Here is a 27,925-nt window from a genome sequence, read left to right as displayed (position 1 = left end):
CTTGAGTTTTGTACTCATGGATCAGAAGAACACACATGGGGCTGTGATGAGTAGCCCCTCCTAATGGCATGTGTGTGTGTGCAGTGCAGACATCTGACAGAAAGGCGATCTGGAATGTGGTCTGGAACCCCTGGTTGCCCAGGGTTCTGGATCATGTGTTCTGCATGCATGGAGTCTCCCTCCCTCCCTTCCTCCCTTCAGATGCTTGTACTGTACATCAGACGTCAGGCCGGGAGGGTTAGTCAGTAGAGCTTCTGGCTAGCATTTAACTGTGACTGGAATGCCGCCTCACAAGGGACATTCTTTCAGCAATGGGAGGTGTGGTTTCAGCTGTTCCGGTTCTCAATAGGCAAGCTTTAAACTCTCTCATTGAAAGCAATGAGCAATTGGGCTCCTGGGCAGAGAGGGGGCATGTGAATAATTATAGGATGGAGAAGAGAGGCCAACTCAAGACACCTTGACTGGAGGCAGTGGTGCCAGCTGACTTCTTCCTTATCTTTAAACTGGATTTAGATTGGACAGCTCTTCAAACAGAGAGCTACATTCTGTATAGCACAGGTCCAGGGCCCCATTCAGTAGAATGAACAGGAAGGCCCCCCCCCCCCGGCAAAAAAACTGCAGCAGAACTAGCTTACCACATTTTGAAGTAAGTGAAATGATACACATTAACCTCTAAAGAAGCACGCCCTTCAATAAAACAAGTACAGAGTCTAAAAATTCTTAATAGCAGCACTACCCAAGCCCCATCCCACCCCCTCAAAAAAAAAACACACAAAAAAAAAACTGGAGCCAGCACTGAACATAAAATCAATGGTGGTGGGGATGGTTATATTATTTATTGGATTTCCTTCCAGACTGGGTTACAGCAAAATAAAAATGCAAGATTAAAATCAGTTAAACACATTATGGAATACCTTGGATTTATGTTGTAAGTATGAAAGGCGCAAGCCATTTTGTAATGAAAATGTGTTTTCCCCTCCCCAGCACTTTTCGTTTAATATAGCCCAGTATGCAGCCAGTAGTCCTCCTTGGGAGGTGAACCATTCATCACCTTCATTCGAGACGTCAAGTGCACCTCTTTCTATGCCACCAAATTGCAGCTCTCGAGAGCCCAGCTCCAGCTTCCCACAGCTGCCAGTACAATTCTCTGCTCACCACGAAAGGCACAGCACCTCTCTCAGTTTAATTAACAGCTAGGCACATAAATTGGTTTTGGGGAGAAAAAAAATTAATAAAATTTAAACAGTTCTCCAGATGGCTTTGCAAATTCTATTTAAAATACAGAGCTGATTCAGGAAACGTCCCCCCCCCTCCCATAATTTCATTATTAATAATTAAGATTGGGAAGATGCTCCAAGCGGACGACTGCCTGCTCCATTAAATTGGGATTTTTCACTGCATTGGTCACACAGTCAAGATGCTTGAACCTCCCCCATCCTGCGTGGAAGCCTCTTTTCCTCCCCTCCTCTCTCAGCATGGTGGAGGACTGGCTCATTTATTGGGTGGGAAGGGTGTTTAGTCACTGCTTCAGTCTGTTAGCTCAGTTTGCATGACAGGCAGAGATAGCTACAAAAGTGAAAGAAAATACAGTGGCCAAGGAGAGACCAGGCATATGAAAAGAAATCAGTTCTCTGATAGCTGCAGCCAGGAGGGTAAATAAGCTGAAGGAAGTAAATTCAGGTATCTTGTAAAAATAAACAGAAGACATTAGAAAAACAACAACTAATAAATAGCAGTAACATATGAAGAGCCCTATTAAAGGTAAAGGTACCCCTGCCCGTACGGGCCAGTCTTGCCAGACTCTAGGGTTGTGCGCCCATCTCACTCTATAGGCCGGGGGCCAGCGCTGTCCGCAGACACTTCCGGGTCACGTGGCCAGCGTGACAAGCTGCATCTGGCAAGCCAGCGCAGCACACGGAACGCCGTTTACCTTCCCGCTAGTAAGCGGTCCCTATTTATCTACTTGCACCCGGGGGTGCTTTCGAACTGCTAGGTTGGCAGGCGCTGGGACCGAGCAACGGGAGCGCACCCCGCCGCGGGGATTCGAACCGCTGACCTTTCGATCGGCAAGTCCTAGGTGCTGAGGCTTTAACCCACAGCGCCACCCGCGTCCCTGTGAAGAGCCCTATTGGATCAGACCAAAGATCTCCTTATGTACCATTCTGTCCTCAGAGGGGCCATCAAAATGCCTATAGGAAGCCCACAAGCGTGTCATGAACACAAGAGCATTCTCCCCACTCATGACCCCAGAAACAGATGTTCTGATGCATACTGCTTTTGATACTGGATGTCGAACACAGCCATCTTGACTAGCATCTGACCCAATACATAAATACTGGGAAAGGGGCAAAAATGAATAATTTGGGAACAAATGCCCACACCCTTCTGCTTAGGCTCCAATTGGCAGGCAAAGTTCAGATGCTACAAAGTGCAGAAGTCCGTTCTTCTCATTTTCTTCACAGAACAAGGACCCAACAGAGGCAGGTTTAGGAGTTCAGTCGCACTGAGTGCAGAGCCTCAGGGGTGCCAGCAGGGGCACTGCAACTATTATTTAGAATGGAGCATGAAAGGTGCTGAATTTTGGCATTGCTCTCAGCCTCAGTTCATCCTGTTCCAAGATCTCTGGGCTTCATGTGATCTGGCCCTAATCCCAGGTCATTTAAGTAACTACCGCACAGTTAAAACTTTTCAACAACTGTATTGTAATTTGCTTGCATAACTATGCACCCTTTGTGCTTTCTTGCCTAGATACCTATCTTTTCAGAGTCGACATAAATAATCACAATGTCCTTACTGGCATTTAGCATGTTATTCACATGTGATTCATTTTATTTGAATTCTTAAGCTTCCTTTTTGCTCACTGCCCATACAAGGGTTCCATGCCTTATAGGGAAGGGAGAAAGCTATTGAAATAAAATGGCAACCCAGACAGACCACAGATAAAAAATTTGATTACTAAAGTTAAAAGGATTAATGAAACCAATTAGTGGCTCTTGCGGAGTGTGTGACCTGGGCTGCTCCCAATTTAGTCTACATATATTTCTCCAGGAGCAGCAAACCCTTTAAAGTATGTTCTTTTCATACTGTGATGCTAAATTAATGTGAATACAAAAAACAGAAGGGAAACATTCTGGCATTAAGAGTTAATGGAGGGTGAGATTCCAGATCTTGTATATTTACCTAACTCAGGGTCAAACATAAAGATGGGCAAACCAGGCAAATATCTGAGGCACTGTATATATTTGGAGAACCACAACCCTGTCATGGACTACTCTCTCAGCTATTGCTTTATTTCTGTAAGCATTTCTAACTTTCTCTAAGCAATTTGTATATTAATATCTTAGTCCATAGCCCCAAAAACAATTTATAAAAGCAATGTCAACACAAAATTAATGAAAAGTAGCATAAAGCCATATGCCAACAAAAAAATCAGTAAACAACACTAAAAACCAGTAAGCAGAAGACAAAAAGTAATCTTTTAAAAAGTAAAACCATGGAATCTTAAAAGCTGGGGAGAACACAGGGGCTTCACCTGGCACCCCAAAACTTTGAAGGTGGAGAGAGAGCACTCCATAGCAGTGGTGCCACTCAAGTTATTCATCCTCATTTCTTTTGCTAACACCACATAAACTGGATGGTCACACTGGTGTGAATGTTCAGGAGGAGGAGTCTATAATGCAAAAATGTAAAATATTTCTGCCTGTTCAACAGGTAGTGTATATGAGTGTGGGTGATTGTGATATCCATTCATTCATTCGTCTGTTTGTAAAATGCCCCACCTTTCCTCTCAAGGGACCTTAGGATGGCAAACAACAAAGTAGCAAACAATACAATTAAAAATAAAATAAATTGCATTTTATATACATGTAAACATTTTAAGAATTGTATCACATTGTTTATTTTTGCCATAAAAGGAAAAACAGAATGAAGTAGAACGCTTCAGGAAAGTATGTGGGTTCATTTTTCACTAGCCTCCAAGAATGTTCTGGAACTTGGTAAAACCTCACGGAACCTTCCAGACTTTCTCAGAACAGCATTTTCCTTGAACCTCCTGGGATGCCTTCGCCATGCCCTCCATGTTATGTAAGGGCAAGGCATTGCTAGTCAGTCAGTAAAATACAAAAATGAAGTTCAAAGCTCAGCTGCAGCATTTTGAACTTTGATCGCTTGCTGTTTTATTGACTAAAAATGCCACTGGCCAATTGTTGGATCTCACTGGGGTCGTGCTTCACTGAGTGGGGGCAAAGACAAGAAAAGTAACCCACTGAACTGATGAACTGTGGTTAACATTCTTAAGGTGAGGCCAACTGTGGCATTATTTAACTTTGGCCTGTCCAATGTTTGTGCACAGATCCTTTTCTTGATGCTAACATCTATCAGTTTCTCTTAAAATTCAAAAGCTCTTATAAACCTAGAGGAAACTTTTGTTTATATTTGCTTGTGAAGGTTATGAATTAAAACAGACTGACAACTCCAAGCATGCAAAATTTGCCATCTTATATGAAAGGGATAAATAATGGGCTCAGGCTGTGTGTGGGCTACAAAGGCAATAAAAACATTGGGTATTCAGAAGCTGGACAACAGGGAGCAAAAAGCACACAAGTCTGTGTGAATGGTGGCTTAAAGTTATGGAACACTTTTGACATAACCTGCTGATGCACTATGCTTGCAGAGAGAAAGGAAGATGAGAAATGTGCTCTCTTTCTTCATGTGCCAAAGCAATAGCCAACCATATTTAACCCTATTCTCTACAGCATACAGTCTGCAGTTTTTAACCATGACAGTTTTGTACAATAAAATGCTGTGTGCTCATAGTTATGGTGCATGTGCATAGGATTGTAACCAAAGTGGTTGACTTCCTTCCTTTCTTTTTGCAACAAGGTCTTCACAATAAGATGAAGACTTTCATATTGATGTTTTCCTTATAGTGTTCCTTTGTATGTTTGCATTCTAAGTAAGCCATTAACAGCCTCTTTTCACATTTTCATAATGTCCGTTTCTAGGAAAGGGAAATAGCTAAGTAAAGTAAGTATTTGAAGACCCTATAGTTAATACTGCTCAGTTTTGCAACAGGTTACTGACTCATTCTTTAAAAAGGAGAAAACAATGGGGAAAGGGGTTGACTGCCAGGACCTAAATTTGTTAAACTTTTCAGTCCCTTCTAATTTTACTCCAGTCTAGCAAACCACCAACCTTTGTTTTGTGAAGAAAATATGTTTCCATGAATTTTAATAAACATAGATAGGACGAAAATCCCTTCTCACTTTCCATTTCATATTTGTTTTTGCTTTAGCTGTCCCTACATACTACTAGTGTTGAAGTAGATTAAAATATATGATGAATTATAACAGAACCAGTCTTAGAGTACCTTGCTGCCAAATGCAATCAATTATTTTTCTATTACAATAATTATTGGAACATGCAGCATGTTGAGAATAGCTTGTACTCTCAAATTCAGTTAGCAATGACTAGGGGCCTCCAATTTAATGAAGCCCTGCAACTATAAATAGATGTGCCTATTCTACTGTGATTCGCTGCAGTTGTTGGTATGCTTACCATTCATGTCAGTTAATAATAGGTACCTACTTGCCTGGGTTGGTCACATTTCTTTTTGGTCCTCTGCTCTCAGTGCTCTAGCAGCAGGGAAGGGAAGAAGGGTTTATTGGATTGAATGAGTTTTAGCAGATGGGAGGAGGTTTTGATCCACAAAATTAAAAGGCTTTCACATTCTCCAGGGCAAAGCTCTCAGTTTCAATTTCTCCTGGTTTATCATTCTCCCAAACTTTTCCACATCAGTTTTCAGCTTTGTTTTGTTGTTTTTAAAAAGCCTTCATGAAAATTTATCAGCATTTGGATGCAAATTTCTCCCAATTTACACATTTCTAGATGCCATTTCACCTAATACACACATTTTTGCAAAGCAGTTTCCCAAGATATAATGCATTTTTGTGTGTTGTTTTCACTAATATGTGAGGGGTTTTTTTTAACACAATGCCCTGGTCTATGCATTACTTGGCTGGAGAAGTGCATTGCAGAATTTGGAGAAGTGAGAATTTCAAAGGAGGGCAGCGTTTTGGTTCACAAATTGTTTCAGAAAGTATGCATTAAGTAGGGTCACCTACCTAAATGCGAACAAAATTGAATTTATCATTTATCCATACCCAGCACACCCCAACCCAGCTGCAGAACTTCTCCCAACCCTGAAGCTGGAATAGTTAATTCACCCTGCTCACCACCATTGATGGGAGGCAAATTAAGAAGAGAGAGAAAGAGACTTGACATAAAAAATAAATAAATTCAAATGTGCTCCAGTTGTTTTTAATGTTCATTTTGTAAGTCACTTTCAGTTTCACTTTTGGGGAGGAAGAATAGTTCATTATTATTATTACTATTAATTCAGGAACATTTGAAGGCCCAAATGCAGCCCACATCTGCCATATTCCAACGCAGGTAGTATAGTGTGAAACTTTTCTGCTACTTAGCTGTCTCTTCCTTGATGTCCCTTCCACCTTAATATTCTGCTGCTCAGTCAGCTGACAGTGAGTCTGTCATCTGGATGCTACCTTTATCAGACAGTCACAGTTATGTCCAGGTTCAGAGATAATCATTCCTTTGAAATCAGTGCCTAAACCTCTATTGATTTTTCTGGAACTCAATCATATACCCACAAGAGTCTATAATCATTTGAAACCTCACACCATAAATGCTACTATTTTCTTTTTCTACCAATGTACTACTTATAGCAGGCTGGAATAAATTCACAAGTTAGATTTGCTGTTGTTCTCTGGTGTTCAGTGTCTTTTTCTCCCCCTGAGATATCATTTATATAGAGATGTGTCATACTATCCCTGGGGCTTGTGTCTCTGAACACTTTTTCCTTTAAAAAAAAAATTTCCTCTTGAAGAGCCTTAATCTCCTTTTGCTTTCTCACAAAATGCAATAAACTATGATAATAACATTTTCTTTATCTCTCCTTTTCATTATCTTTATCTTTAATCATGTCGAAAGATTATTAGCAGTCAATCACATTATATGTGGTGCAGAGATGGAGTCACTCTGGGGTAAAATATGTAAAAGGAAGAAGCTTTATCTCTTCTAATAAAAACTCCTTTGTGAAGCTGTGGTGGATTTGTCATTAGGAAACCATGCTTTTATACCAGGCAATTTCATTTGTGTTCAACTAGATTGGAGAATGATCCCAACTTTATGGAAAAAAGAATTAAGAAGTATATACCTTCTGAATGTCAGCAAAAATTATATCCCCTGGGCTCATGTATCTCATATGTTATGCATATCACTGGACAAGTGAGCTGTCATTTATTTCTGAGAGAATCTGTGAGCAGCTTAATGGCTTGGCGTTATGAGGGGAGAACTTAACATTATCAGGGCAAAATTGTGGTTCCATTTGCAGAGGTAACAAGATAAGGGAGCAAATCTCCTGAGGAGCACTGAGGGAAATGCTGGCCCTCAAGGTCATTTCTGCCTTGCCCCACATCCACTGAAGAGCAGGGACTGTATTTCCAGTTAAGTGACATTTGAGTAAACTTACCTGGAGCATCAAGCCCCATGAGTGGCAGACTGAAATGTTTCATTGGTGGTTACAACAACCACTGGAGGCAATTGCCTCCAGAAGGTTCTCTGTTAGAATGAGAGTAGCAAAGAGCAGTGCCTCTCTATTGACCTGTGACGGATGGGCAGGTTTTACATGAAAAGGTTTTTTCTGCTGTGGTGGCTCTCATTATTTTTTGCTACCATTGCATTAATTAGGGTGTGCCTGATTCTTCTCCTGCATTCTGCTAGTCTTTAGAGTGGACTTGTCCCCATTAACAACATTGACTGGTGGAGTCATATAAATGGGGTGGGTGGGCGGGTGTGGGAGAGAGAGAGAGAAATCCCTTGCTTATTGATTTAATCTTTGTGAATTTGGTATAGAACTATTTTTTCCTGTGCATTGCCTATGCAGCTCTGTTAACTGATTGCAGCATTTTTATTAATTGTTTGTATTTTTCATAATATTGTGTTTGTATGATGCTATTAGTTAGCCTGGGCTTTCTTTTTGAGGGAAAACCCCATAATTTTACAGGTAAAAACATTAACAAAGATGATGGTGACCTAGGCTCACTGCCAGCCAGATATGGAGTCTAAAAGAGAGGTGATTTGCAGAGTCAGATTTGCAGACAAAATCAGCCGGCAAGGACAGGGTTAAGCACCACACTTACCTGTTGAGTCTTCACTGCAGGTACCCTCCAACCCCTACAACCTAGCTGGAAATCCTGTATTTCCTTCCTTGATTAAATATGACACTCATTTAGATTCCAGCTTCCTGCAAAGGAAATTGTATACCAGGTAATCAATAAATAACAGCACTAAAAAAAATCAATAAATATTTCAATAATCATTTCCACTGGACCAAATGTGATCCAATTCCTGTGGGAAAGCGCTAGCCCAACTGATGGTTAGCTAGTCAGCAGCCTTATGCTGCTAGATAGCTTGTCCATTGCTCATGGAAGGCTACTTAAGATTAAGTAATCTCTTTCAACCCTACTACATAATAACTATTCTGTTACATTGTTCTATATTGTTATATAGGTCATGCTCTGTTTTAATGACATTCACAGTTCTCCAGCTGTAGATATACACCCTCAGCTTGCTTTTGGAGCTCAAATTAGACAATATTTAATGATTCCTAAATGTGAGATGTCATATCCCTCTAGGAGGAGTTTTAACATTTAAACTAATAAGCAGTTCGTTTGCTTTGTTCAAAACATTTTGGACTCTAACTGCCTTTGGCATTGGTTTGATTAAATGCTGATTTAATTGTCTGCATTGTGCCTGCAAGAAAAATGAAAAGCACACAGAGGTTTTTTATGATGGTTTTTTCTTCCAGCAAAGAAAATGAATAAATGGTGGTGGACAAAAGGGGTACAGTTATCGGCAGGCTGACATCAGCACCATACTCTGAAGTTCCAATGAAAATATTAGACAAAGAGATACCAGGGACCAATGCCAAGGGCTGGTTACCTGTGGTTTCAAGCCTCCCACTCTGCTCTCATTTGTCCCCTAACTCTTGTCCCACCTAACCTATGTGTTGAGAAGAAAAACATAATCCAAAGAATATACTGCCATAGGAACCCAAAGAGTAGACTGAGCTGCAAGTACACAGCAACTACTATATTCTCTGGGGGAAATAAGGGGTGTATATTTTACAAAACATAGGTGCTGGTGGATGTAGGAGGGAGTAGGTAGACTGCTCCCATTCAATTCTGATTACAGTGGTACCTTGGTTCTCAAATGCCTTGGTACTCCAACTACTTTGAACCCAAACACTGCAAACCCAGAAGTTAAGTGTTCCGTTTTGCGAACTTTTCTCGGAAGCCTAATGTGCTCCATTTTGAGTGTTACGCTTCTGTTTTGAGTGCCACACTTCCGTTTAGAGTGCCACGCTGAGGTCTCTCTGTTTTTGCTAAAAAAAATTGCATTTTTGCTTTTGCAGCTCTTTTTTGTTTTGTTTTTGTGACTGTGTGGAACCCAGTTCAGTGACTGATTGATTGATCGTGTGACTGCAGTACATTGTTTATTGCTTTCATTTTATGGATCAATGATCTGGTTAGATAGTAAAATTCATGTTAAATTGCTGCTTTGGGGGTTGTTTTTAAAAGTCTGGAATAGATCATTCCAGTCTGGAATAGATCATTCCATTTTGCATTACTTTCTATGGGAAAGCACGCCTTGGTTTTGGAATACTTTGGTTTTGGAACGGACTTCCAGAACGGATTAAGCTTGAGAACCAAGGTACCACTGTATTTGCTTCATAACCTGTTGGATATACCAGTTTCACCACAAACTGGTGCAAATGGCATAGTGAAACCAGAGGGGCAACACACATGATGAACTGCTTTCTGTGAATATCTCACTAAATTCCCACTACCTCTTATAATTTGATTTCAAGTGCCCCCAATGTAATTGTGTATTTGTGTCAATGAGGGCCCCGTTCCTGCCCCTCTCCACCTGGCCCAGGGTGGGGCCTGACAGGCCTCATAAGGACTGCTGTGGCTGCTGTCCAGCAAGGACTGGGGTATTTTGTTGGGAGTTTTTGCTGTTGTTGCTGATTTTACTGATATTAACCTTTTGTAGCTTTATTTTTATGTGGAAATTGTTCAGTTTGGTTATGTAGTTTTTAATGTGTTTTATTTATTTTTATGACTACTTTGCTGTATTTGTAATTAGGTAAATCTTTTGATATTGCAAGCCACCTTGGGCATTGTTTTAACTGTGGAAAGGCGGAATACAAATAAAATGATGATGATGGTGATGATGATGATGATGATGATAATGTTCTGACAAGGATGCAATATTCTTTCTACCACAGCACTGTAGACTTTCACAAGCTTCTTAGAAGGCAGCAATATGAGCTCAGAATAAAAACAATAGACCTCCGTCCATCTTTTACTAGATATTCTCCAAGTCCTCCTTATTGTAAGCCCCGGAATTGGTCACAAAAGGACAAGGTTCTAGGCAGGCCAGTAGTGACCATAGAAAGGCAGGACTGTAGACACCTTCCAACCCTTCCAATTCTGTTCACATCCTGCAGATCTATTAGCAAAATTTATGAGCAGTTTTGGGACTTCCATGGTAATGAATCTGTGCATTCTCTGCTTACAGGCTATGCTGCTCTTTTGAGTTGATTACTGGTAGAAATTAAGAGGAGGAGCAGTAGTAGTAGTGTTTTAATTTATTACCTGTCTATAACCCTGAGCTCCCAGCATGGCTTACAACTTAGAATGACTTAAAATCACAAAAATATGGTGGGTGTATTCAGCTTTCCCTGAAAAGCGTATTATGAAGATGCCAGATGCAGAAAGTGCATCTCTTATAACGCTAGACTATGGAGCCATCAATAACATTGAAAGTGGATTCAGGAAACAAAAAAAGGAAAGGCATTCATAACTAATGAAATTTCTGATTTTTACTACAGCAAGTGATGGCCATTAGTCTAGATGCTTTTCCACAAAGCTTTCTAAGATAACTTCCTTAACATTCACACCAGACTTCTTCAGCGAAGCACTACAAGAGATGTTTTAGTGTGTTTTGAAAGCTGAACACAGCAGGATTGCAGCTGAGGATACAGTCATAATGGGAATACTTTAGTATTTGTGGTTTTTTAGACTGTGGCTTTTTGAACGGTGAATATACCCTGAGATGGCAACTTAAACCGTTGCTATTGATACTGATCACTGTTGGATATAAGAGACGAATCTGCAGAAGTAATGGGGGTGCTTTCAAGTCCGTGTAGATGTTGCATGTGTTCCAAATGGATTATTGCCAACAGATTTGTGTGTTTTTTTAAGAACTCATTGGATTTTCTGCAAAAAGTGTTTATCAGAATTAAAATTGGGGGTGGATGTGACTAGCAATTTGTTGCTAACAATGCTATGTGGATGCTGCAAAAAACTTGCATGGAAGAGGAATACTGTTCCACAATAAATACCTGTCTGGAAGTACCTTAGATTTAAACTTTTGGAACAAGCAATGTTTTGTCTGATAAGACATAGATGATGAGTGTTACATGAATGGGCCTAATCTCTCTGTTTTCCAGGGATTTGTTCTCTGCCTTTGCTACAAGCTTTGAATGTTTAAAGGGGGCTCTGTTTCTCTGTATATTTACAGCTTCATCACCCCTGTGGTCAGGGGACTCATGCTATTTTCTTGATCAGTTCTTATATTCTTCAGGCGATGCTTACATTCATTTTTCCTCCTGCAGTTTGTTGCCCATCCCAACTGTCAGCAGCAGTTGCTCACCATGTGGTACGAAAACCTCTCAGGCTTACGCCAGCAGTCCATTGCTGTGAAATTCTTGGCTGTTTTCGGAGTCTCCATCGGCCTTCCATTCCTTGCCATAGCATATTGGATCGCTCCCTGCAGCAAGGTACAGATTGGTTAAGGTGCATGTTTGTTTATCATTACTTACACACTGTAAATTCCTGTGGGGCTTGATACCAAGGCAGATGCTTAACTAAGACCACAAACAAATATTGACATCACGGTTGTAAGAGGGCTAGAAGAAAATCTCAAGGGTTTCCTGTGGGGGTGACAAAGGCATAGGAAGAAACCAGCCATCCAGCTCTGATATTGTTTTGAAATTTGTTCTCCAAAGTGCTAGAGATGAGGAGAAGAATGCTATTTAGAGACAGGTGGGGAAAGCACAAATAAAAATAGGAAATAAGGGATGGCATATTGGCCGTGGGTGGCACTGTGGGTTAAACCACAGAGCCTAGGAATTGCCGATCAGAAGGTCGGCGGTTCGAATCCCTGCGACGGGATGAGCTCCCGTTGCTCAGTCCCTGCTCCTGCCAGCCTAGCAGTTCAAGAGCACATCAAAGTGCAAGTAGATAAATACGTACCACTCCGGTGGGAAGGTAAACGGCGTTTCTGTGAACTGCTCTGGTTCGCCAGAAGTGGCTTAGTCATGCTGGCCACATGACCTGGAAGCTGTACGCCGGCTCCCTCGGCCAATAAAGCGAGATGAGCGCCACAACCCCAGAGTCAGCCACGACTGAACCTAATGTTCAGGAGTCCCTTTACCTTTACCTAATGCCAATTTTACTAGTTATTAGGGGTCATGTGTGGATGCAATTTTAGAAGAATCAGCTAAGAAACCTTGCTCCTGTTTTTACTACTACATGCACATCCCCATAGGCTGGGTAGCTGAACAACTAGATGACTGCAGGTTTCCTATCTGTCCCTTAGGCCTAATTACTGTATCAACCCAAGCTGCCACATGCAGTACATTTAAGGGAACTGACACATGAGGAAGGTGACACTGTAAGGCACTGTAGGTGACATGGTGCCCTCCAGATGTTATTGGAATACAACTTGCATGATCCCTGATGGACTTTGGGCTCTTAAATTTCAGTAGCACCCGGTGCTATGCTAAAATTCAATGTACCACCCCATGTGCCTCTCGCACTCTGTTCCACAGCATTGTTTTTTGCACCTCCTGCAGGGCAGCACCCAGCGGTACCGTAAAACCGCCTCTGATGGGAGTTGGAGCTAAACTGCATCTAGAAGGCAACATTTTCAGTGTCATAATCACCTAGGCATGGTTTGCATTTAACAAAATGAAAAAACAGAGACAAAAACCAGACAGTAACTGAAATCTGCTAAGCCACTCATGTCCAAACACCAGCTGAACAGACATCAGTTAGAGAGATATCCAAAATATTAGGTTTTGGGAAAGGGAGAAGCGTTGAGATGATTCTGAAGGTCTGAGGTTCTGCATTATTTATCTTCCTACAAATTATATTTTTATGAAGTTTTGAAAGCTGTCATTCCAAGGACGATTTCCACAGCTTTCATCAGACTAACAAAGAAAATAAAATATTGATGCAGCCCTAATCGAACATGGAATTTTTGACATCACTGGAGAAGAGCAGTTATATTAAAAAGAGTTTCTATGCAACCTTATTTCTGTGGCAATGTATGCAGTACTTTGATTGTGTGATATACACCTGGGTCTCTGCTGGTGTAGGATGCAATTCAGTGTCTACTTACCTACAATTCCCACTGAAGTCAGTGGGCATTCTGAGTAAACATGTATCAGATTCCACAAATCCAGAGATGTGCTGCTTCTGCATATAGCTGCTTATACGAATAGTATCAATGTTATCCCCACCAACACCACATACACACAAAAAGTAATTAGGGCAAAGCAGCAGTTCTTCCCTATATTGTTGTAGGTAGACACTGCAGAACAAATGTTATGAAATAAGAAGCCAGAGTGCCTTGGCTAGAATAAATTCTAAGCACTGGATTCACTTTTCACAATTATGTAAAAACGTAAACCACAATTCCAATAACATAAAAACAAAACCACAAAATGCAGTAAACCACTGTCAAAATTAAAATAGTTAAGATAGGACCTGAAAAGTCTAGAAAGCTGGAAACTGTAAAACCAAAACCAAAACAAAGCACCGTAGTTATACCCATTCTAGAATGATTATTCATCCAAAGGCCTTCTTAGTCTTAATTTAAACAGGTGCCTAAAGGCAGATAACATTGGGGCTTGGTAGATCTCAGTGAGTTGGGGTATTTTACAAGTTTTGTTCTGCAGGGAGAAAGGGATGTACATTAGTTTGGGGGATCCTTCAGGCTTTTCACTGCCAGCAGGGTTGAAATGAGAGGAAAGGTATTTTTTTAATATTAACCAGCCTATACGTAATATAAAAATCTCAAGAACTTTCCTCAGGACAATATTTTCTGTACTCCATATGAGAATATCCATCCATAGGTGTTTGGACCGTTATGCTGAGTTGTTTATGCAAAAATGTGCTTCAAATTATATCAACGTGAACTTGCTATGTTATTATTGTGGAAGCTAAGTTTCAGGTCTGGCAAAAGTATTTGTGTTGCTTTAAGCTTTAAAAGAGATGTTTTGGCTTCAAAGAATCCTTTGTTTATATGATTAAAGTGAATATAGAAGCACTTTGGAAATATTGGGATAAAGATAATATATTTTGATCTCACATTTGGAGAAAACCATTTAAGTCTTTATGAAGTCCCCTAGGTTTTTCAGAAGTGTGACAAGTTTGTAAATTTGTTTGTAGTCTTTTCTTTCTTTCTCTCTTTCTTCTTTTTTTAAAGATAATATTTCTCTCTTGAACAATTACTGGTACATTATTGCAAGAGTTTATTGGCAAAGTTGAAACTTTAAAATGTTGAAATTTCATAGTGAAAACTTGTTACAATGTGGTGGAGTGGGCAAGGACCAAAGTAGATTAAACAGCTATGGATCAATTTGTTTTAACCTAGATATGCCCCACTCACATACAATGAGAGAGATAGGAGGCCAGTATTATCAGCAGAAAGAGACACTTGGATGAGGACTATAAAATGCTCTCCTTTGTCCATGGCTTGAAGGTAAAGGTAAAGGGACTCCTGACTGTTAAGTCCAGTCGCGGATGACTCTGGGGTTGCAGTGCTCATCTCACTTTAGTGGCCGAGGGAGTCAACGTTTGTCCATAGACAGTTTTTCCAGGTCATGTGGCCAGCATGACTAAGCCACTTCTGGCAAAACCAGAGCGGCGCACAGAAACAGTGTTTACCTTCCTACCAAAGTGGTACCTATTTATCTACTTGAACTACTTCCCGCCAGAGTGGTACCTATTTAACTATTTGCTTTCGAACTGCTAGGTTGGCAGGAGCTGGGTCCGAACAACGGGAATTCACCCCGTCGCGGGGATTCGAACCACCAAGCTTCTGATTGGCAAGCCCTTGGCTCTGTGGTTTAGACCACAGCGCCACCCATGTCCCATGTCTTAGTAACCTGCAATCTCTCCTCCCAAAGAAGCTGCCTTATATGGAGCCAGAGCATTAGTCCATGTAGCTCAGTACTGTCCAGACTGACTGTTAGTGATTCTCAGGGTTTCAGGCCGGTTTCTCTCCCATCTCTATGTGGAGATGCCAGGGGTTGATCCTGTGACCTTCTGCATGTAAGGCAGATGTTCTACCTCTGAGCTATGACCCTCCCTTTCTTTTCCCATGTGACCTCACTTCTAATATTAGAGTTTCACTGGGGAGGAAAAATGTGCCGGGACATTTGTTGTACCTGTTGAGAGATACAGAAGAGGCAGTAGGAGGAATTAGCCATCCCAGTCCATTCAACCATTTTTGCTCTTAAAATTAAACCCATCCATCTCTCATTTCCCTTTCCACATGATATGGGCAGAACGCATGGATTGTTGATCACATATGTAGTGTTTAGGGATGCTTCCGGCATTATTGCTTAATTAATACTGTTTATTTGATAGGGGTTTTTTAATCCAGCTTTTTAGGGTGTTCACCTAAAGCACTTTCATTGCTTCATCACCCAGGTGGGAGATGTGCATGAAACAAATGCATGTGTGTTCATTTTAGGCACACTGATGCCATATTGTTTTAGCATTTTTGTTGGACTTTTCAGTGTACTGAATACGTTAACATTCTTTCTTCTATTAGATTCAGGGCCTCTAGTATATACTTTTAATAGGGTTGCCACACATCTGTGACTTCCCAGACATATCCAGAATCCAGCTGTCTTTAGCAGTGTCTGGGCAGAAATTGGAAAAAATGTCTGGGGGAAAAAGTCCAGGAAAAAAATGTCCAAACTTATGGCAGCCCATGGCAGCAGTGCCATTTTTGCCAATTTTTTAAAAAATAAAAATAACTCAAAAATGACAAATAAATTGTGACTTGGCCCCCCCAAAGCTAAAAAAACAGCTCAACAACTTTGCCAAAAAAAATCTCGGATGTTCACCTTTTGAAATATGGCAACCTTACTTTTAGGTCCCAGGAGGCAATGACTTATAAGTACAACTTCTGGGCGATCCTTATTTTGGAAATGTCACATGTTCAAGTGCGTAGGTACCATCAGCAGGACTCTGTTAGAATACCTGTAAGTGAAGTATTTGTGTTTCAAATGTATGGCTTAGAAGTAGATGCCACTGAAATCTATGCCTTACTCTTAAATAACGCTTCAGGCATTGAAATTGTGCCATGTAAACCTGAAGAAAGTCTTGCTTTTCTTACGGCAGAAATGTTGAAGTCAGCTTCATGGCTTTGTATGTCCTTTGTCTTCAGCTGGGACAGACACTCCGGAGCCCCTTCATGAAGTTTGTGGCACACGCTGTTTCTTTCACCATTTTCCTTGGACTCTTAGTAGTGAACGCCTCGGACCGATTTGAAGGAGTCAAGCTGCTACCCAATGAAACTGCCATGGATCATCCCAAACAAATATTTAGAGTAAAAACAACACAGTTCTCATGGACAGAAATGCTCATCATGAAATGGGTTCTAGGTAAGTGGAAATGTAATCACCTATTGTTCTCGTAGGCACAGGTCAAAGGGGACCCAGACCGATGGCAGTGAAGAGCAGAGAGAAAAGTCAGGGCTAAAAGCTGGAGTTCAGGGGTGCCTCTGAAAGGGGCCTTCTCTGTGGAATCTTTCATCCCCTGACAGTAACATTACATCAGAGGTACCTAAGTGGTGTCCTGCAGATGTTGTCGAGCTACAGCTACCACTCTCTTTGATCATTGGCCTAATTGGATCTAACACTCTCTTTGATCATTGCCCTAATTGGGAGTTGGGCTAATGGGAGTTGGAGGCCAATAGCATCTCGGAGGGGCACAGATTCCCCATCCTTGGTGTTTAAAATAAGACTATTGCCAACAGGAATTATGAGGAAGGCATGAAGAACCAGTGATGAGGCTGTTGGTTAAAGAAGTGAATTGGTATCTGCCCTGTGTTTGTCCATCTTTATCACTACTGCTCCAGGCACTCTGGAATAATGTTGGATTTTATTCATTTATTTATTTTTATCCGACTTTCTAGAAGAATGTCGTTTGATTTTCTCATTTAAATCGCTTCTAGGAAGTTATACCATTCTCTTTAATAGCTTGCCAATTCTGATACAGCTTTATGAATGTTTTCGAGGGCTGATAACGAACAGTGTAGCTGAGCTCAGTTGCATTTGTTTTGAGCAGTGCTTGAAGTCCTTTGGGGGAGAAAACATTTGCCTACATGACTGACTGCCCTCTCTCTTGCTATCCATTGGTAAGCAAATTATCTTGGAACTCAAACACTAAGACTGTCTCTACTTTTTCCAAACAGCCTTGGTGGTCCTGTATAACACACCTGATCTTTCCAAGCCAAATTGTGCCAATGCGTGGATCTTATAATTCCCCAGTGAAAATCTGAGAAAATCAGTAAGATCATAGCAGACAGCATTGACATGAGAGAACAAAGTTTACATGCGAGAACAATGCACAAAGCCCCCCAGAAGCTTGTTTACTGGGTGCTGTTTCACTTTCTTAAGCTGAAGGTCAAACCACTTATGATGTTTCTCATAGTTTACTCTGGCATGCTTGGTTTATTTTTTATAAATAAATAGCAGGTGTGATACAGAGAAGCCCAAGCTGGATTAGGTCCACTGTGTATTGGCAGGAGGTGTAGCTCTTTGCCCCTGCAATGGACCCACTCAGAATCTACCCTCCTCAAAATAATAATAATAATAATAATAATAATAATAATAATAATAATAATACCCCACCCATATGGCAGGGTTTCCCCAGCCACTCTGGGCGGCTCCCAACAGAATATTAAAAACACGATAAAACATCAAACATTAAAAACTTCCCCAAACAGGGCTGCCTTCTGTTATCTTCTAAAAGTCAGATAGATGTTTATTTCCTTGACATCTGATGGGAGGGTTCTTCATAGGGCGGGCACCACTACTGAGAAAGCCCTCTGCCTGGTTGCCTGTAACCTCACTTCTTGTAGGGAGAGAACTGCCAGAAGGCCCTCAGAGCTGGACCTCAGTGTCTGGGCTGAATGATGGGGGTGGAGATGCTCCTTCAGGTATACTGGGCCGAGGTTGTTTATGCACCTGCTGTTAGCAATGAGAGAAAAGGTCCCATTGAGAATAGCAAGTGCTGGGTGCCTCCTTAGGAAAATAGGAATCCGCCTCATACTTAGTCAGACCATCTAGCTCAGTATTATGCACAGAGACTAGCAGTGGCTCTCCAGAATTTCAAATCTGGGTTTCTCTGAGAGCTCCCTGGCAATGCTGGGGATTGAACCTGGGATGTCCAGCATGCAAAGCAGATGCTCTACTACTCTGCTCTGCTGTGTGGCCACTAACCAAAATGACTATGTTCCCCCTCTACTGTTGGAGGCAGCATGCTTCTGAATCCCAGTTCCTGGAAACTGCAGGAAGGGAGGACTGCAGCGCTCAGGACCTGCTTGTATACCTGAACTGAATTTCTACACCTGCTGCACCACAACTGACATGGCAGCGGGTGGGCCCATGTTTTTTTCCTGGGTTGCCCCAGGCTGACATGGTTCTGTGAAACTAAGGAGGCCTCCCATGCAGAGGTGCTCTAAATTCTACCTGGAAGATTTGGAGCCGAGTTCTTTTTGTCAGGAGCTGATACCGTCCTTCAGACAATGGAATCTCCTGGCTCTGAGCCTGCTCATTTACAGTGCAAATAAAGATATGCAATCTTTGTGCATCCCAAATGAAAGTGCGTTGAACAACGGTTGTGTGGGATATTAGATTTGGGAAAGTGAATAAGCGACAAGCTGTAAAAAATTCATGAATGACAGTATGAATTATTTATTTTTTAAAATCATATTGAAATGCCTCACAGGAGATCTGTATTTTGAGAAAGGAATGCTTTTTTTAGGTTAACAGGTGCATTCAGGATATTTGTTTGTCCTCTCTGCCCACCCCTAAGATATTTTCACTACTATTCTCTGAGAATAACTGCCCACAACCTGTTCAAGCTCTCTCTGCAGCCTAGATAAAGAATATAACATTTTATATCTTGCTACATTTTTTTTCTGGTTTTCCCCCAATTACATCATAAATGAAACCTCACTCAGTCAGGATAATATTTGGAATTAAGCAGAGTGTACTGAATTTCAATGAAAAAAACTGCATTTGATGTGAAAACTGGTGCTGGGACATTAACAATTCTTCATAGCTGAGTTTTGGGTGGAAAATAATGAATTACTACAGCTCCCATAGGTGATCAAGCTGCAAGATTTCTCCTGGTTGATATTGGTGTAGCATAGTGGCTATGAGCCACCTTTTGCCCTACACCTTCTAATCACAGGTCCACACTTTAAAGCTCCATGTCTGAGCGCTTCTTCTTTTTTACCTGCCACTTTCCTCAGGAAAACCCATGCTTTGACCCAAAATCAGAATAAACAGCAATCTGGGTTTTCCGAAGATTGCCATTTACTCTGACTCAGCAGTATAGACTAGGCTTTTGTGGGGAAAATGCCAGGGCAGAAACAACAACCCAAGTGATCAGACATGGCATTTTGAAGCGTGGACCTGTGCCTTGAACTGTGGCACAGAAGGAAGTCTGGATGAGCCCTAAGCTACAAATCAGGAGGTCCTTGGTTTGAATTTTGCCTCTGCCATGAACTCACTAGGTGGCCTTAGGCCAGACACCACCACTTAACTTAGCATTGCCATACGTCTGGATTTCCCTGGACATGTCCAGGATTCCAATGACGGAATTAGCGTCTGGGAGGAATTTGGGGAAATCAGCAAAATGTCCAGATTTTTACTTCTTGAAATATTGCAACCCTATTTTAACTTCTCTTACGGGGTTATTGTGGGGATTGCAACTATAAAATGTACATGGAGTGCTTTGAGCACTTGGCAGAACTATTGTTGTTGATGATGGTTGTGATTTATTATACTGAGAGTCAGTGAATATTGGGAAGGGCAGCTATAAGAGAACATAGATTGCTCTGGCCACTAGGTTTTTGCATTCCAGGAGGGACCACGTTTTGGGTGGAGCTGAAGAAATGCTGCCTTTGCTGTGTTGCTCAGGGGAGAGAGGCAGAGAGACAGTGTTTTTGCAAGTTTAATGCAACGTCTGGTGCCTGGGCATAGAGGGCACGGCTGAGGATTTTGAGGGACACACCTTTGCCAACCTTGCTGATGACATGATACCAAGTCTGTCTGCCCTCCCCTCCCCCATTCCCCCCAGGTATGATATGGTCCGAATGCAAAGAAATCTGGGAAGAAGGCCCCCGGGAATACGTCATGCATCTTTGGAACCTGTTGGATTTTGGGATGCTTTCGATCTTTGTAGCTTCTTTCACTGCCAGATTCATGGCTTTTCTCAAGGCATCAGAAGCACAACAATACGTGGACCTGTATGTTCCCGTTGATGACCTCAATAATGTCACCCTTCCTCCTCAGGTTGCCTACTTCACATATGGTAAGAGAGGGTTGTTACTTAATACGTTTTTGTTGCTCCGGCTCAGGTATTTACCGGAGGCAGAAGCAGCAAAGTTCTTCTCCTGAAGGTCAGAGAATGTTTTCAAATTATTCATTATATGTGGTCGAATTGAGCCAGTTTGATAAAACAGCTAATACAGAATCAGACAAGTCTGCTCTTAAATGAAATTCCAGATTTGTATGGAGATCAAACCGAATGCAGTTGTATGAACAACCTCAAGGCCGCACAGGAGAAGAACCTTTGCATTGTCGAGGTTCACCATACAAAAGGTAACCTACAGATGAAGGGATCTGCTTTGTGTTCCCAAAGAAAAAGAGACCAAGTGAACGAGACATTCACAGCTTGATAATATGTATGTACATTTAGCAGGTGAAACTCCTGGGGAAGCGTTGGCATATGACTCACTGCTAGGGTAGCACCCCTTAGTATTTCTCCAAGGGGGAAAAGGAAAAGAAACATTCAGCTAAAGTTATCACTGACTGCCAGCAGCTCCTTAGTAAAAGGGCATGAGGTTAAAAAAAAAAAATCAAAGTTTTGTCTGGTCTGATGACAGATGGCAGATTTCCAGAATCAGGTTTTGCAAAACTAAAATCCCATTTCAAGGCACCATTCCCACACTGTGAGCTTGTTGTCAAAATGCATTGAGACAGATTCCTCCAGATGAGGAAATGCAAGTGAGGCCGAAACTGAACGATCAGTGGCTAACATGCATTTGGAAAGCCAGCAGCATGTCCGCGCTGTAAAGGTGATGGTGGTGATTTGCAGGCAAAAGCATGCAGGCGCAAAGAGGGGGTGCTTAACCTTCATCTTTCCCCTGCTTTCCAAGCTGTTTTCCCTGTCTGATATCAAATATACATGCAGAGCTTTCATGGGGGGGGGGGGAGCATCTGGGGGGGGGGTTGCAGGAGAGAGTGGAGGGTTAAGCACTACACCCCTCAGTCTTTGCTTATCACTTGTAAATTGTGTCTGTAGTGCCTCCTTAAATGTAAGGGGTGATTTGTGTGCAGAAGTGCCTGGGTTTTGCCTGATTTCAACCTCCTATATCCCAATATACATATTTGAAATGCACAGCAGAATCTGTTGGGGCCTCCATAATCCATTCTAGAGTTTTGGATTTTGGTGCGTTAATGTAATTTGTCATCAATTGTAGAAACAGGATTGTAACTGTTTCAGGACTAGGTCACCAAAAGTAGACTAAAATGTTTTTCTTCTGTCACACAAAGTTGCCATAATTTTGAGCCATACATCTTCTGGGCTCTGTTGATACAGTTGCCTGGGGAAAAAACCTGCAGAACAGGGAAGCCAGGAAAGAATAACAGTATTCAGATGTAATTTGATACAATGTACTTTTATCGAATTTAGAAGAGCAATGCTGATTTCTTATAACACCCAGATGCAGAACACTTGGAAATAATTTACATTTTCTCTAAGAAAATGTGTCAGGATAAACTTTTCTCACACACATAGTAAAGCAGTCACTAAGCAGGGCATGCATATGGATTATATTCTTTTTTGACACTGCTAGACCATTTTACCTTTCTGCTATTACATATTGTGGGGTAAGTGCTCCCTCTTGTGGAGCAACTGTGTAATCAGCATTATTCCAAAGTACAAAGTGAACCAGCAAGAAAGGATTTTCCTGTAATGTAATTCACAGAATTCTACACAAAAATGGAAATACTAAAATATCAAACTAGTTATCATAAAAGTAGACATTCAGACAAGGGCCTGTCAGAGACTTGAAATTTCTGCCTATTATTTCTCTTCTTAGTTATTTGTGTGTCTGTCTGTTTATAATAGCTCAGAGTCAGCATCTTTGTTCTGAATAATCATAGTATTGGATGGCTGAGTTTCCTCATTTCATTTTGTAAACATATTTGCTAAATTTAAGTGAAAGAAAAAAAGGGAAAGACAACAGAAGCCTCTAAATACTACACTAGATTAAGAAAAATTAAGTAAAGGAAAAAGATAATATAAATTGGAATACAGTGGTACCCCGAGTTACAAATGACTCAGGTTACAAACGCTTCAGGTTACAAACTCTGCTAACCTGGAATAGTTACCTCAAGTTGAGAACTTTGCCCCAGGATGAGAACGGAAATCGCACACCGACGGCGCAGCAGGAAGCCCCGTTAGCGAAAGCGCGTGTCAGGGACTCAAGAGCGGGAGCACAGGGAAGGGAGGAGATGGAGAGCGAGGGGGAGCAATCCGAGGGCAGCGTAGGAAAAGATGACAGTAGCCCGAGAGATTCCATGAGCCTCTCCAGCGAATCGGAAGATTCACAGAAGGGGGCGCTGGTGGCCAGGGCAAGGGGGGCCCCAAGGGGGACACTCCAGAAACAAGGGGCCAGCGGGGACTCCCAGAGCAGCAGTTGGAGATCAGGACCGGCTTCCCCACCAGAGCGTAGTGGGGGGGAGGAGTCCCAGGTATCGGGGCCAGCGTATTCACCACCAGGGAGAGAAGATGAGTCAGGGTTGACCACACCTACATCGGAGAGTCAGGCAACGGAGGGGAGGTCACGTCCAGCCAGCTTCCAGGAGGAAGGAAGCAGTGATAGAAGCAGTGTAACGGTCAGGAGGAGGATCACGGGGTTGGCACGAGAGCCAAGTTCAAATGTACAGGAGCGCGGGACAGCAGAGAACGAGGATTGGGAACCGGGTCCTAAAGCCCGCAGGAGGCAGGGGGAGGAGTCAGGCGACTCAGCGTCAGAAGAGTCCAGAATGGTGAATGCCCCAGCGGGCAGGAGGACCCAGAGGAGGAGAGAGGAGAGGAAGAGGTGGAGCAGGGCTAGGATCTTAAACTGGTGTCAGAGGGGAGGAGATTCAGACGGAGCTTCGCCGGTCTAGGGTTTAAGACGTAGAGCTCCGCGCTGCGGCTTTGAAATGGAAACTGAACTTCAATAAAGACTTTTGTACATAACGACAGCCTGGCATTGGTCCTCTGTGAGCTGGGACCTAGGGGCGGCTCTGACAGCGCGCCTCAGGTTAAGAACGGTTTTGGGTTAAGAACGGACCTCGAGAATGAATTAAGTTCATAACTAGAAGTACCACTGTAAGTTATAGGGGGAATGTCATCTACAATGTTTTTTCATTCTGGTAGCTGATAAAAAGAGCCCATCCTTTCTCTCTGTTTCTAACCTAGTGGCTGATCTGCTGTGCTTTCCCTGTAACCCTGATCTGGGGCTGTCCCTACCATTAGGCAGTGTCACGTGATTGATTCATGTGGCAGATGTTGGGAGCAGTGGCGGCAGCACCCTGACTGTTCCTCCTGATCTCCACCACTCCTCCCACCTAGTCCTTGGTGATAAGGCAATATATCCCATAGTCCCCCCCCCCAAAAAAAACACCTTAACCTTCTGCCTCAAGTGTGATGGAGGACACTATCCTATTGTCAGTGTTGGAATAAGATTCAGTTGCCAGTAAATCTGTAGAATGGGGCAGGGAGTACCATCTTGTCCTTTGCCTCAAACAGCAAGGTGTCTTGGGCCAGCCCAGGCCGGCCCTGGCAGTGCACATTTGTCACATCCCTGACTGCCATTGGCATGCCTGCTATAGAGAGTACAGAGTTAGACAGACTAGTGGTCTGCCGGGGTAAGTGCAAGGCAATATCCTGTGTTCTTATATATACTTTTAGACATCTGCTGCACCTTGATCCTCTGAAATGTGATGCTAGTTAATGATGATGATGAAGAAGATGATGATGATGCTTTTATTATTCGTACTCGGCCCCTATGATGGGTCGCTGCAGCCACTCTGGGCAACTTCCAACAAAACATAAAAACACAATGAGACATCAAGCATTAAAAACTTCCCTATAGAGGGTGGCCTTCAGAAGTCTTCTAGTTTAATGGCTATTCTTTGGTGTGCCTGTGCTTTGGCCGAAGCCCACTATTTTGTTTTGGAAATCTTGCAGATGAACTACTGCAGTAATGAAAGGTAATAGAAGAAACTGGGAGAGTAAAGTGAAGTGGGTAAGAAGGGAAGACAGTAACATCTAGGAAATCCCTAGGAAACCCCCGGTGAAAGAAAGCATACCCTGAGTCTTCCTAGTGCAATGTACAGGGTCCTCAGCCACCCCTTGAACCTTAGCTCTGTTCACATTAATAATATATATCACCTCTTGTGTTTCATTTTAGCCAGGAGCAAGTGGCTTCCCTCAGATCCTCAGATCATATCAGAAGGACTATATGCAATTGCAGTGGTACTCAGCTTCTCCCGGATTGCATACATCCTCCCAGCGAATGAAAGTTTTGGTCCTCTCCAGATCTCTTTGGGAAGGACTGTGAAAGACATCTTCAAATTCATGGTTATTTTCATCATGGTGTTTCTCGCCTTCATGATTGGAATGTTCAACCTTTACTCCTACTACCTTGGTGCAAAATATAACCCAGCATTTACGACGTGAGTATCTCTGCAGGACATTTTGTGATGCAACTGGCTTTCTCTCTAGATTGCCTTTGTATATGTTCTATACAGATTGCATAAAATCACATGCCAGTTTGATAGAACAAGCGTTGAACTATGCTGTGTAATAATTAGAAGTAGTAAAATAGACTATATGCAAAAGTGCCACATTTAAGAACCTGAGTACTGTTTACTTTGGTGGTTGATCAATGCAGATGACACATCACGCCCTTTGCTTTAAGCAGTGCTATTTTTCTAGAAAAAATAGGTGCCAGAACTCACTATGAACTCCTTCCTCGTTCTCTTAGAATGGCAATGGCGCCATTCTGAGAGGTGCCAGAACTGAGTTCTGGTGAGTTCTAGCTGGAAAAAAGCCCTGGCTTTAAGTATGATGCTTAGGGAAGGTTGGATGAAACCACTGATTTGCTATGTTTGCCCCTCTCTTCCCCAAGCCATTTCTCTTCACTTGTCTTCTGTGTTGTTGTTGTTGTTGTTGTTGTTACTCCTACTTTTTCCCTGATGGGACTAAAGACAACTTAAAGATAAAAACAAGAACTGCTAAAAACATAAGGAAAAAGCTATAATTGAAAAACAATTAAACATTGATAGGATTAAAGCTATAGACATATATAAAATTTGGTTTAAACATACAATTAATTACAATAAAAACAGCATAGCACCAGCCCTTTCATTAAAAGCAGCCAGTTCCCAAAAGCCTGTTAGAACAGGGAAGTCTTCACCTGCCAGTGGAAGGGCAGCAAGGAGAGACCCTACTCTAGGAAGGAATTTCCCAAGTCTGGGGGCAGCTACTAAAAAGGCCCTCTCCTCCCATGTCCCCACCAAGCATGCCTGTAAGGGTCACAGGATCAAGAGAAGGGCCTGCCCCAAAGATCTCAAAACCCAGGCAGGTTCATATAAGGGAATACGATCTTTCAGATAGCTTGTACCTAAGCTGTGTAGGGTGCTATGCAGCTTTGAGTAGCTGAATCACAAGACTTATCAGCAAACATTCTCTAATATTATCTTTTCGAACCCCAGACAATCCTGGCAGTTGAGGAATCCTTACAGACTTTGCAGCTCAAGGTTTTCCATATGCTGGTGACACAGGGATGAGTGTTATCAGTGTAATAATAAGAATAATTTATTATTTATACCCCGCCCATCTGGCTGGGCCTCCCCAGCCACTCTGGGTGGCTTCCATAGAAACCAAAAATACACTAAAATATCTCACGTTAAAAACTTCCCTGAACAGGGCTGCCTTAAGATGTCTTCTGAATGTCAGGTAGTTGTTTATCGCTTTGACATCTGCTGGAAGGGCGTTCCACAGGGCGGGTGCCACTACCGAGAAGGCCCTCTGCCTGGTTCCCTGTAGCTTTGCTTCTCGCAATGAGGGAACCGCCAGAAGGCCCTCGGCGCTGGACCTCAGCGTCCGGGCAGAACGATGGGGGTGGACACGCTCCTTCAATGTATTGAACACATTGTTCTACAACTTTCCTGAGAGCCAACATGTAAATCAGGAGTGGGCATTAAAAAAAACTGTTTAAAAAGCCCTAGATTTGAGGCTATTCGGACTTGACCTCTGCTGTTTCCATATTCATTATGCCACCCAATGCTATGTGCTATTTGGGTACCATCTTAACAATATACATGAATATAAAACTTTGTAGCTCAGTCAAGCAGAATGAATCATCCAATTTTCAACTGCCTGTATGCCCTTAATTCTGCTCTCAAGTGCACACATCCTTTGACAGATGTTGGAAGTGAAAAATAGTATCTAATCCTGTAATTAAAGGCTGTAGCCTAAAGAAGCTGTACAAGATAGCAGATTTCAGGTTGCAACTGTCAGTATTTCACTTCTTAGTGCTCCAATTCATCATTTTTTAAAAAAAGATAAATGCAATTTACATTTGAATTTATGCTGAATTAAATTCCTTGTCTTTGAGAGATTAAATGTAAAGGAATGCAGTGGTCACTGTCACATGGCTGCAAGTAATAATCCTATTTTACACATTTCCATTAGTGATGATGCCAATTTTGGAAACAAGGAGAATGAAATTCCCTAGTCTGGAAATCGCAAGTTCATTACAAGCTGGGCACAAGTTGCCTTTGAATTCCAACCCCGGCTCACAGTTTCAAGTGATGTGCCATCGGGCCTCGCCCCCCCCCCCCGGGCACCATGCCCCCAGGATGCACGGCACACCATGCCCCCACCTGCTCTTCGCCCACCACTTAGATTCCCACAGAGAATGTGTCTCAAATACAGAGATGGGCTCAGTCCCACGATCTTACCCACCCCCTGCGTTCTGGATAGGTACATTCGGCCTACAACACTTAAATTTTTACGGCAAAAATATTCATCTGGAAAGACACCTTAATGTTTTTTTCAGACAGGAGAGAAATTATGCAGGAGAGATTTACATAAGTGATGTGTCCTCCTGGAAATAAGCCTCATGCTTACTGAAACAAGGAGAAGTCAGCATGCAGCTCAGCTGTCTGCCACATTTTTTTTTCCTGCACGGTTTTAATGTCACATATTACTATGTGGTGTTAATTCTTTGTTTGATGAAAGATCGTAATATCCTCTGTTGAGCTTGTGATGTGTAGTAATGGAAAAATCCCATCTCCCTCCAGAGACAGATATATGTAGATGCCAATATAGTAAGGGAGATTGTGTGTATTGCAGCAAGAGGGAAGCAGCCAGCAGGCTTCAGACTCGGCTTGCAGCTT

The 27,925-nt window shown here is 42.2% G+C and overlaps 1 protein-coding gene across 2 annotated transcripts in view; it reads left to right on the top strand.

Moving 5' to 3' along the window:
• The window catches only part of TRPC7 (transient receptor potential cation channel subfamily C member 7), a 108,507-nt gene that overhangs the window by 56,951 nt on the left and 23,631 nt on the right, over window positions 1-27,925 (top strand). For both annotated transcript variants that reach the window (XM_083728407.1, XM_083728406.1), the window contains exons 4-7: window positions 11,762-11,926; window positions 16,615-16,831; window positions 20,541-20,774; window positions 24,931-25,195. In XM_083728407.1, coding sequence (XP_083584533.1) covers window positions 11,762-11,926; window positions 16,615-16,831; window positions 20,541-20,774; window positions 24,931-25,195 — 881 coding nt within the window. The remainder of the gene's footprint in view (window positions 1-11,761; window positions 11,927-16,614; window positions 16,832-20,540; window positions 20,775-24,930; window positions 25,196-27,925) is intronic.

This window comes from Podarcis gaigeae (assembly GCF_964106915.1).
Source record: "Podarcis gaigeae genome assembly, chromosome: 2".
Lineage (NCBI taxonomy): Eukaryota > Metazoa > Chordata > Lepidosauria > Squamata > Lacertidae > Podarcis > Podarcis gaigeae.
This window is presented reverse-complemented; position numbering and strand designations above follow the sequence as displayed.